The sequence below is a fragment of the Manis pentadactyla genome, chromosome 9, assembly GCF_030020395.1.
Source record: "Manis pentadactyla isolate mManPen7 chromosome 9, mManPen7.hap1, whole genome shotgun sequence".
Classification (NCBI taxonomy): Eukaryota; Metazoa; Chordata; class Mammalia; order Pholidota; family Manidae; genus Manis; species Manis pentadactyla.
The window spans coordinates 19687576-19700141 of record NC_080027.1 but is presented as its reverse complement, the minus strand read 5'-3'; the positions used below and the strand labels follow the sequence as shown (position 1 = coordinate 19700141).

The following is a 12566-nucleotide window of genomic DNA, read 5'->3' as shown; positions in this document are numbered from 1 at the left end:
TCACAACTTCCATTCTCTGTGCTATACTGCCTTCCCTGTGACCCCAACTATATTATGTGTGCTAAATGTAATGCCCTTTATTACCCTTCGCACTCCCTTTCCACCCATCCACCCCCAGTCCCTTTCCCTTTGGCAACTGTTAGTCCAGTCTTGGGTTCTGTGAGTCTGCTGCTGTTTTGTTCCTTCAGTTTTTGTTTGTTCTTATACGTCACAGATGACTGAAATCATTTGGTACTTGTCTTTCCCTGCCTGGCTTATTTCACTGAGCATAATGCCCTCTAGCTCCATCCATGTTGTTATAAATGGTAGGATTTGTTTTCTTCTTATGGCTGAATAATATTCCATTGTGTATATGTACCACAATTTCTTTATCCATTCATCTACTGATGGACACTTAGATTGCTATAATTTCTTGGCTATTGTAAATAGTGCTGCAGTAAACATAAGAGTGCATATGTCTTTTTGAGACAGGGAAACTGCATTCTTAGGGCAAATTCCTAGGAGTGGAATTCCTGGGTCAAATGGTATTTCTATTCTTAGTTTTTTGAGGAACCTCCATACTGCTTTGCATAATGGTTGAACTAGCTTACAGTACCACCAGCAGTGTAGGAGGGTTTCCCTATCTCTGCATCCTCACCAGCACTTGTTCCTATTCTTTTCTTTATTGGCTATCCTAACTGGTGTGAGGTGATATCTCATTGTGGTTTTAATTTGCATTTCTATGATAAGTAGCGATGTGGAGCATCTTTTCATGTGCCTGTTGGCCATCTGAATTTCTTCTTTGGAGAATTGTCTGTTCATATCCTCCACCCATTTTTTAATAGGGTCATTTGCTTTTTGGCTGTTGAGGCATACAAGTTCTTTATATATTTTGAATTTCAACCCCTTGTCAGATATGTCATTTACAAATATATTCTCCCATACTGTAGGATGCCTTTTTGTTCTTCTGATAGTGTCCTTTGCTGTACAGAAGCTTTTAAGCATGATGTAGTCCCATTTGTTCAGTTTTATTTTGTTTTCCTTGCCTGAGGAGATGCATTCAGGAAAAAGTTGCTTATGTTTATATTCAAGAGATTTTTGCCTATGTTTTCTTCTAAGAATTTTATCGTTTCATGACTTACATTCAGATCTTTGATCCATTTCGAGTTTACTTTGGTGTATGGGTTTAGACAACAATCCAGTTTAATTCTCTTGCATGTGGCTGTCCAGTTTTGCCAACACCAGTTGTTGAAGAGGTTGCCATTTCCCCATTGTATATCCATGGTTCCTTTATCATATATTAATTTACCATATATGGTTGGCTTTAAATCAGGGCTCTCTAGTCTGTTCCATTGATCTGTGGTTCTGTTCTTGTGCCAGTACCAAATTGTCTTGATTACTGTGGCTTTGTAGTAGAGCTTGAAGTTGGTGAGTGTATCCCCCCCGCACTTTATTCTTCCTTCTCAGGATTGCTTTGTCTATTTGGGTCTTCTGTAGTTCCATATGAATTTTAGAACTATTTGCTCTAGTTTGTTGAAGAATGCCATTGGTATTTTGATAGGGACTGTACTGAATCTGTATATTGCTTGGGGCAGGATGGCCATTTTGACTATATTAATTCTTTCCAGCCAGGAGCATGGGATGAGTTTCCATTTGTTACTGACCTCTTTAATTTCTCTCATGAGTGTCTTGTAGTTTTCAGAGTATAGGTATTTTACTTCCTTGATTAGGTTTATTCCTAGGTATTTTATTCTTTTTGATGTAACTGTGAATGGAATTGTTTTCCTGATTTCTCTATCTACTAGTTCATTGTTAGTATATAGGAATACAATAGATTTCTATGTATTAATTTTGTATCCTGCAACTTGGCTTAACTCAGATACTATATCTGGTCGTTTTGGAGTGGATTATTTAGGATTTATTATGTACAATATCATGTCATCTGCAAACAATGACAGTTTAACTTCTTCTTTACCAATCTAGGTGTCTTTTATTTCTTTGTGTTGTCTGCTTGCCATGGCTAGGACCTCCAGAATTATGTTGAATAAAATTGCAGAGAATGGGCATCCTTGTGTTGTTGCCAATCTTAAAGGAAAAGCTTTCAGTTTCTCCCTGTTAAGTATGACATTGGCTGTGGGTTTCTCATATATGGCCTTTATTATGTTGAGGTATGTCCTCTATACCCATTTTGAGAGTTTTTATCATGAATGGATGTTGAATTTTGTTGAATGCTTTTTTAGCATCGATGGAAATGATCATGTGGTTTTTATCCTTCTTTTTGTTTATGTGGTGGATGATGTTGATGCATTTTCGAATGTTGTACCATCCTTGCATCCCTGGAATAAATCCTACTTGATCATGATGGATGATCTTTCTGATGTATTTTTGAATTCAGTTTTCTAATATTTTGTTGAATATTTTTGTATCTATATTCATCAGTGATGTTGGTCTATAATTTTCTTTTTTTAAGGTGTCTTTGCCTTGTTTTAGTATTAGAGTGATGCTGGCCTCATAGAATGAGTTTGGAAGCATTCTCTCTTCTTCTACTTTTTGGAAAACTTTAAGGAGAATGGGTATTTGGTCTTCACTAAATGTTTGTTAAAATTCAGTGGTGAAGCTGTCTGGTCCAGGTGATTTATTCTAAGGTAGTCTTTTGATTACCAATTCAATTTCGTTGCTGATAATTGGTCTGTTCAGATTCTCTGTTTCTTCCTGGGTCAACCTTGGAAGGCTGTATTTTTCTAGAAAGTTGCCCATTTCTTCTACGTTATCCAGTTTGTTAATATATAATTTTTCATAGTTCTCTCTAATAATTCTTGCATTTCTGTGATTCCATAGTGATTTTTCCTTTCTCATTTCTGATTCTGTTTATGTGTGTAGACTCTCTTTTTTCTTGATAAATCTGGCTAGGGGTTTATCTATTTTGTTTAGGATTCTTTCTATTGTATATTATTTTTTATTTTATTTATTTCTCTTTAATATTTATTACATACCCCTTCTACTGGCTTTGGGCATCATTTATTCTTCTTTTTCTTATTTCATTAATTGTGAATTTAGACTTTTCATATAGGATTGTTCTTTCTTGAGGTAGGCTTGTATTGCAAAATAATTCCCTCTTAGCATGGCCTTTTCTGTGTCCCACAGATTTTGTGGTGTTGAATTATTGTTGTCATTTGTCTCCATATATTGCTTGATCTTTGTTTTTATTTGTTCATTGATACATTAGTGATTTAGGAGCATGCTGTCAAGCCTCCATGTGTTTGTGGGCTTTTTTGTTTTCTTTGCATAATTTATTTCTAGTTTTATAACTGTGATCTGAGTAGCTGGTTGGTACAGTTTCAACCTTTCTGAATTTACTGAAGCTCTTTTTGTGGCCTAGTGTATGATCTATTCTTGAAAGTTTTCTTTGTACACTTCAGAAGAAAGTGCAATCTTTTGCTTTTGGGGAAGAGTTCTGTAGATGTCTGTTAGGTCCATCTGTTCTAATATGTTGTTCAGTGACTCTGCCTCCTTAATTATTTTCTGTCTGGTTGATCTGTCCTTTGGAGTGAGTGGAATGTTGAAGTCTCCTAGAATGAATGCATTACATTCTATTTCCCCTTTCAATTCTGTTAGTATATGTTTCAAATATGTAGCTGCTCCAGTGTTGGGTGCGTAGATATTTATAATGGTTATATCCTCTTGTTGGATTGACCCCTTTATCATTATGTAATATCCTTCTTTTTCTCTTGTTTCTTTCTTTCTTTTAAAGTCTATTTTGTCTGATACAAGTACTGCAACACGTGCTTTTTCCTCCCTATTAGTTGCATGAAATATCTTTTTCCATCCCGTCACTTTTACTCTGTGTATGTCTTCGGGGTTGAAGTGAGTCCCTTGTAGGCAGCATATAGATGGGTCTTGTTTTTTTATCCCTTCAGTGACTCTATGTCTTTTGATGGTGCATTCAGGCCATTTCCATTTCAGGTAATTATCAATAGGCATGTTCTTATTGCCACTGCAGGCTTTAGATTCGTGGTTACCAAATGTTCAAGGGTAACTTCCTTACTATCTAAAAGTCTAACTTAACTAACTTAGTATACTATTACAAACATAATCTAAAGGTTCTTCTTTTTTCCCCTCCTTTTCTTCCTCCTCCATTCTTTATATATTAGGTATCATATTCTGTACTCTTTGTCTATCCCATTTTATTACCTCTGATGACAGCTATTTAACCTTAGGGACACTTCCATCTATAGCAGTCCCTCCAAAATACACTGGAAAGATGGTTTGTGGGAGGTAAGTTCTCTCACTTTTTGCTTATCAGGAAATTGTTTAATCCCTCCTTCAAATTTAAATAATCTTGCCGGATAGAGTATTCTTGGTTTGAGACCCTTCTGCTTCATTGCATTAAATACATCATGCCACTCCCTTCTGGCCTGTAAAGTTCCTGCTGAGAACTTTGATGATAGCCTGATGGGTTTTACTTTGTATGTGATCTTCCTTCTCCTCTGGCTGCTTTTAATAGTCTGTCCTTATCCTTGATCTTTGCTATTTTAATTATTATGTGTCTTGGTACTGTCCTCCTTGGGTCCCTTGCGTTCAGAGACATGTGCACCTCGGTGGCCTGGTAGACTATCTCCTTCCCCAGATTGGGGAAGTTGTCAGCAGTTACTTCCTCAAAGACAATTTCTATCCCTTTATTTCTCTATTATTCTTGTGGTACCCCTATAATACGAATATTGTTCCATTTGAATTGCTCACAGAGTTCTCTCAGTATTCTTCCATTCCTTGAGATTCTTTTTTCTCTGTGTATCTCAACTTCTTTGTATTTCACTTCTCTAATTTCTATTTCATTCATTTTCTCCTTCACCATATCTAATCTGCTTTTAATACCATCCATTTTGTTCCTCAACAATTGGATCTCAGTCCTATGTTCATTCCTGAGTTCTTGAAAATTTTTCCTGTACCTCCAGGAGCATGTTTATGATTTTTATTTTGAAATCTCTCTCAGGAATATTTATTACTTCAGTCTCACTTGATCCTTTTTCTGGTGGTGTTAAGATTTTGCTTTGAACCAGGTTCTTTTGATGTTTCATATTTTTATGTGGTACCCTCTAGTGCCCAGAAGCTCTACGTTCTGGAGCTGCTCAGGCCCTGCAGCAATGTCAGGGGTCACAGGGGAGTGGTACTTGTGCCTGGGGGAAGGAAAGAGCTGTTTCCTGCTTCCTGGCTACTATGCCTGTCTCCACTACCAGAATCAGTGGGCCAAACACACAGGTATAAGCCTCTATGCTTTGTGTTTGTAGCTGCTATAGGCTTCCCTCTGGCTGGCCTGACACCAGGGCAGGGTTTGCCAGTTTGCGAGCCAAGTGTGGACTGGCTGGGAGGAAGGCACAGAAGGCTGCATATCATAGTAGGGTGCCTTGGAGCTGCATAGCCAGCCATGGGGATGGAGTTCCTGGAGATCATGAAAGTTCCCAACCTGTTAGGCACAGTGCACCAGGGCAATTTTGTTTACCTGTCCTTTCTCCTGAACAGTAAGCTCTGTGCAATCCTTGCCTCTTTAGCAGCCCTCTCGCTTTTAGGAAGTCTCTGCCCATCCAGATCATCCAGATATGGATCTCTGTTTTCCACAAGCAGCTGTAATCTCAGTCTCTCCAGGTACTCCACCTGTCTTGGCTTTCCAACCCCACTAATCACCAGAGCACCATGCAATGGATGTTTGTGCTCCCAGAGCAGATCTCCAGGGCTAAGTGTTCAGCAGTCCCAGGCTTCCACCCCCTCCCAGCTCCATTTTTCCTCCTCCTGCCCATGAGCTGTTGTGATGGAAGGGTATGGGTCCCACCCACCAGATCACAGATTTGGTATGTTACCCTGTTCTGTGAGGTCTGTTTTTTCCTCCAGGTGTATGCAGTCTGGCACAGCCTTCTTTCCTGTTGCTCTTTCAGGATTAGTTGTAATAATTATATTTTCATATTATACGTGGTCTCTGTCTCACCTCTCATGCCACCATCTTTAATCCCTCCTCTCCTGGACTTTCATAAAAACATCAACCTGGTAAGGGAATTGTCACAGACAGAATAGATTTTCCCCAGAATTGTAAAACACAGCAGTTTCATGTTTCACATGACATTGGCTAGGTTTCACAAATTAAGGATGCATATTGGCATTGAATTGTCCTTATACAGGCATTTTGTGGTATTCATGGTATTTGCTTTGGGAGATGCTCTGGATCATCTGCCTACATTTCTGGATGCTGGAAGTGTATGATCAAGTTGACAACTGACACACCTCCTGGTAATGACTGTTTTCCTGGCTTGCATACAGCATATTCACACGGGCTTTCCTCTCTGTGTGGCAAGCTGGCCTGGGTGTTTTTATGAATATCTTTTTTATTCAATCAGCCAAGCTGTGAGGGGCATCATTTTTCTTGACTGTTTGGTTAGACTATGAGACATGCCTGCACTAAACAATGACAAAGTGAAAGCCCTAATTCAAAAATCAGATTCTAATACCAATTCCTGTGGTCTTACCAAGTCACAGGCTTAACTTCTATCAATTTAGAGAGTCCTTAGTCATGGGGATGGAAGCACAGCAGAGAGAATACAATAAATCTGTAACAACTATGTTCACACATAGCAACTACAGTAGTTAGGGTGAGCATCTAATAATGAAGATAGATTTGTTGTATACTTGAAACCAATATCATATTGTATATTAACTACACGTAGGGGAAATAAATAAAAGTTTAAAAAGCCTTTACCTAGTAATTGGTGATGTAATTGATACATTTGTTCATTTCGTACAATAGAAAAATCATGAAAATTACTTTTTGGTTTTTTTTGAAGTCTTTATCAGGCTCTCTCCTTTATGGACATGGTAGTGGGAAATCTCACTATCCTGAATGAATTCATCTTGGTGTGCTTCTCAGAAGATCCATGATGGCAGCTGATTCTATTTGGAATATTTCTGATGCTCTACTTGATAACCTTGTCAGGGAACATGACCCTGGTTATCTTAATCCATATTGATTCCCGCCTGCACACACCCATGTACTTTTTCATTGACAATCTGTCTTTCTTGGATTTTTGGTACACCTCTGTGTATACTCCCAAAATCCTGCCAATTTGTGTCTCAGAAGATAAGGGCATTTCCTTGGCAGGATGTGGGGCCCAGTTTTTCTTCTCCTGTGCTGTAACCTACACTGAGTGTTACCTCTTAGCGGCCATGGCATATGACCGCCATGCAGCCATCTGTAACCCACTACATTATTCAAGTGCTATGTCCAGTTCTCTCTGTATTGCACTCATTGCTGGCTCCTACATGGGGGGGTTCTTGAATGTCATAGCCCATACTGCCAATACTTTCTGCCTGAGTTTCTGTGGTAAGAATATCATTGACCACTACTTTTGTGACGTAGCACCATTGGTAAAAATGTCTTGTACTGATACCCATGTCTACGAAAATGTCCTCCTTGGTATGGTGGGCTTCACGGTCCTCTCCAGCTTTCTTGACATCCTGATTTCCTATGTAAACATCCTTCTGGCTTTCCTGTGGATCCGCTCAGCCTCAGGAAGACACAAGGCCTTCTCTACCTGTGCTTCTCACCTCATCTGTCATGCTCTTCTATGGAACCTTGCTCTTCACGTACTCAAGGCCAAGTTCCACTTACTGCCTTGGAAGAGACAAATTAGCGTCCCTCTTCTATACTGTTGTCAACCCATTGCACAACCCTCTCATCTATAGCCTGAGAAACAAAGATGTCAAGAACGCCTTATGGAAAGAAACACAGACCATAAGGGCAAGGAGATGAATGTGATCTTTCTGCAGAATGTTCTGACTGCACTATCCAAATTATTGGCTTATACACCTGTTTATAAACGTTGCTGTATTTTAAGTAAATACAACTTAGTCTTAAAACAATGACACATTGAAGAAACCACTCTTAATTTTTAAAATAATTTTGTTGTGATTAAATTATTTTTAACCCATAATATTGGCTGGATTGATAAACCACAAGATTGTATTCGGCTTCTTTGCAGAACTAGAGTTTCATACAATGCATCCTCTAGATTGCCCTGGGGAAGCTCTGAAAAGAATAGAGGAATCAGATGGTTTTTCACACACTGTTTGACTTTGAAGTTTGGTGATCCAATTTTATTGAGTATGTAAGAGATCTGGAATGGTTCAAGTGCCTGAAACAAAAGGCTTCAGATGTGTGAATTACACAAACAATCCAATATCTTTCTAAATTCTTAGAGAAAAATGTGTCTCCATAATTGGGTGTCACCCTGAAAGAGCCATCTGTCCACAGAGAATGAACATTCTGCCATTCTTTCCCTCATTTCATGCCACTATATATTCCCATGAAGAACAATATCAGCACCAAGGGGAACAAACTGAAATGAACATACCAACCAGCAACACCCACTATGTTCTAGAGCCAGTAAAGCTACTTCTTATTTTTCGAGCAGGAGATTTGAAGGATGAAGAAACGTAAAACTCAATACTCAGCACATGACAGGTTTACTTGATATTTTTTACAAAACTCTTTACAGCAGCCCTACAAATTAAGGATTATTAAGATTTTGTGACATTTTATGAAGGAGTAGCTTGTACCTCAGATGTCAATTTTGTTATTGAAGATTATAGCGACTGTAATGAGCACATTAAAAAAGTGAATTTAAATAAAAATTTTAGAACATATCATTGTAGCCACTTGGCCATTTGTATTAACATTGATATTCTGATCTTCCTTTCCATCCGCATACATTAAATAACACATGCTATCCTCTCTCTTTTCATCACAATATTCTAATGTGCCTTATTCTTCCATTTACATAGAAGTTCTGTAAGGACTGGACAAGAAGAATTAGGCATGCAGTCTACCTATGTCCAGAGTCTATATTACATTTTATTTATATTCCAGAATGCCCATCAGGAAGAGGGGAAGAAAACTGGTTCAATCTCAGGGAAGAGATAGTAAAGTAAAATTTAATGTGATATCCAGAGGTAATATGTACTCTTGTTTTCCACTAAACTGCGATACTACTTTTTAAGAACTATATTAAAGTTATATTAAATGTATCTTTTATATATAAATTATGGTTCAATCGCTGTAGGAAAAGAAACTAATACAAAGAAACAAACTCTTTTTCATTAGAATTCCTTTAATCACAAGAAAAAAGGTGTTTTTCACTCCAGGTTTCCAAGGTTTTCTCACAGTAGGCCATTTTCCCAGCTCACTGATTCAGGAATGTAGGTCAATTTAGACTTCAGATTTTGCTAACTCAAGAGTTTTTTCAGAGCTTCTTTCACATCTTTATTCCTCAGGCTGTAGATCATGGGGTTCAGCATGGGGAACAACACAGTGTAAAATGTAGACACTATTTTTTCCCTCCCAAGGGAATAGCTGGAACCGGGGTGAGAGTAGATGTAGAGAATGGAGCCGTAGTACAAGGTGACAGAGATCAGGTGGGAGGAGCATGTGGAGAAGGCTTTGAGGCGGCCCTGGGTGGAGCGGATCCTCAAGACGGCGGCTATGATGAAGAGGTAGGAGGCGAGGATGAGCACAGAAGGGGTAATGACATTGGAGGCCAGGAGGAAGAAGAGCACAGCCTGGTAGGTCTCTCTCACACCACATGCCAACTTTACAAGGGGTGGGACATCGCAGAAAAAGTCATCAATGACATTGTCACCACAAAAATCCAATGTGAATGTGTTGCTGGTGAGTATGATTGAGTTAACAACACCTCCAATAAAGGAATATATGACCAAACAGATGCACAGTCTCTTTGACATGGCCTGAGCATAAAGCAATGCCTTAGAGATGGCCACATAGCGGTCATAAGCCATGGCAGCCAGCAGGTAACACTCACTGTACCCCAGCCCAGCAGAGAAGAAGAACTGAGCTACACAGCCAGCAAAGGAGATGCTTCTGTCCTCAGAGATGCAGATCACTAGGATCTTAGGCGTGTAGACAGAGGAATACCAGAGATCCAGAAAAGAGAGATTCCCAATGAAAAAATACATGGGTGTGTGCAGCCGGGAGTCACTGCAGATCAGCACCATGAGGGTGATATTTCCTACCATGGTCACAGAGTACACGGCCAGGAATACCACAAAGAGGATGTGCTGCATCACGGGGTCTGTGCTGAAGCCCAGCAGGATGAACTCTGTCACCGTGTGGTTGCTCCTCTCCATGGCCTAAAGACACCTCAGCTACAAAAGCAAGAGTGAAGAGTTTAATTCCCTCAAACAACACCAAATGAGGGCATTCTCTGTTATTGGCCTGGAAGATGTGTTCGAGGCTATGGATATTAAATTAAGGGAGAGCTGGGCAGAAATCTTGCATGACAGGGGCAGCTTCTCGGAATTTTCTGAGCCTCAACATACTCATTTCAACAAAATGCATTTATTAATAGGAAAGCTTTAGTGCTAATGTTGGGTTATTCAGATTTTAAGAAAACATTTTTCAGCCTTAGGTGCTTTCTAGATACTGGAATACAGCAGTGCAGCTGACACTCTATGGAGATTTTATTTAGAAGGGAGATATAGATAATAAATGAGCAAATGAACACATAAATATTTTCAGTTAATGTTAGATGATGTTAAGAAAATAAAATTGTATAATTGTGTGCAACAAAACAGGAGTGGTGCTAATTAAATTTAGATACTGAGGGGAAAAAATTTCTTCCCAATTTCCCAGCTACAAGTGGACAAGTTGTTCAAAGCCAATGGGAAATGGGAAATTCCCTGTGGGTTAGAAGTTGGTGACCTTTGAAAGGTGGCACAATATCCCACCCCAAAATATGCCTTTTTGCCTTAGGATTATTTTGAGCTTTTCCATTAAAAAAAAAAAACCAGCAGATAAAAAAGGCACACTCTGAGGTACCCTTTTCTTCCTGAAAAGAGGAGACAAAACTCTCATATAAGAGCTGCCCTTCCTATGCCAGAAGAAAAGAAGCATTCTTATTTTCAAGGACAGGAAGTTGAGATCATATTTCTCTGTACAAAAACACCTTGCTAAAATACTCTTTTTATCCATGTTGTAGCTTGCATCATTTCTTCATTCCCTTCTATAGCCAAATAACATTCCTTTATGTGGATATACCATTATTTCTTTACCCATTAATCAGTCAATGGACATTTCATTGTTTCTATTTCCTGAAAGTTATGAACAAAGTTGCTCTAAGTGCTCTTGTACAAGTTTTGTATGGATATATCTTTTAACTGATCTTGAGTAAGAATTGTTCTGTCACATGGTACATCTATTGAGGAACTGCCAAAGTGTCTTTCAAATTAGTTGTGCCATTTTTCAGCCCAACTAGCAAAGTGTGGAGATCCCAATTTTTCCTTATCATCACCATAAGTTATTGTCTTTTTTATTTTAGCAATTCTAGTAGGTATGCAGTAATATAATACTGTGGCTTTGATTTAGCTTCTAGTGAGCAATGATGTTGAGCATCTTTTCATGTGCTTATTGGTTATTTATTTACCTTCTTTGAAGAAATGTTTATTCATGTCCTTGACTCATCTTTTAATTAGTTGTTTTTGTCTTTTTATTATTGAATTTTAAGAATTCTTCTATATCTGGACACAAGTCCCTTATCAGGTATATCACTTGCAGATATTTTCTCCCATTCTCTGGGTTACCTTTTTACTTTCTTGATGGTCTCCTTTGATATACAAAGTTTTTAATTTAATAAAATCCTATTTCTGTTTTTATTCTTTTCTTGCTTTCAAAGGTGTCTTATTTAAATACAACTGCCTAACCTAAGCACATAAAAATTTGCCCTGTTTTCTTCTAAGATTTCTGTAGTTTTAGTTCTTACATTTGGTCCTGTGATCCATTTTGAGTTTTTGTACATTGTGTCAGGTGGGGGTCTGACTTCATTCATTTGCAGGTGAATGTCCAGTTATCTCAACACCATTTGTTGAAAAACTAATCTTTTGCCACTGAGTTATCTTGGCACCTTTGTCAAAAATCAGTTCACAATTCTTTTAGTTTTCTATTGCCCCAGTAACAAATTAACTCATACTCAGTGGCTTAAGACACCACAGATATATTATTTTACAGTTCTGTAGATCAGAAGTACAACATGGGTGCAGTCGTCCTGAAATAAAGATGCTGACAGGGTTGTGTTAATTTCTGGAGGCTCTAAAGAAGAATCCATTTCCTTGTCTTTCCCAGCTTCTAGAGGTTGCCCACATTCCTTGTCATGTCTTCTCCATCTTCAAAACCAGCATCATTGTATCTCTATGACTATTTCTCAGTCACACCTCCCTCAGAACCATGAACTCTTTTGCATCTCTTTTCAAATTCCAAATTGAGAATCACGAAGAAATTTCACAGTGGAGCCTAAATAAATTATCTTGTTATGCCATGTTGAAGAATGTATGATATCATTGCATTCCTTTTGGGGTCTAAGAACCTTGGACTTAGCATTACTTTTCAGTTTTTATAACTAGCCATGTACAATGCTTAAAATGACACTTATTCCAATTTGATATCAAATGTAGTAATAGTTCTCCATGCTATCACATTCAGAATTTCCACTTTATACTATTATAGTCCTAACATGATATTTAAAGTTAATATAACCTAC

At 38.3% G+C, this 12566-nt stretch overlaps 1 protein-coding gene and 1 pseudogene across 1 annotated transcript; one reads left to right on the top strand and one right to left on the bottom strand.

Annotated features, from left to right (window-relative positions):
• Positions 1–6828: 6828 nt before the first annotated feature.
• On the top strand, positions 6829–7771 carry LOC118908019 (olfactory receptor 9G4-like; annotated as a pseudogene).
• A 1472-nt stretch (positions 7772–9243) lies between these two features.
• LOC118908077 (olfactory receptor 1013-like) lies at positions 9244–10161 on the bottom strand. Its single transcript, XM_036877139.2, has one exon. It carries the CDS (start codon positions 10159–10161, stop codon positions 9244–9246), a length of 918 nt encoding a protein of 305 aa, XP_036733034.2.
• Between the last annotated feature and the right edge of the window lie 2405 nt (positions 10162–12566).

What these genes read in the sequence shown, in the direction of transcription:
- LOC118908077 (XM_036877139.2), bottom strand. Translation starts at nt 10,161, where the DNA reads ATGGAGAGGAGCAACCACACGGTGACAGAGTTCATCCTGCTGGGCTTC.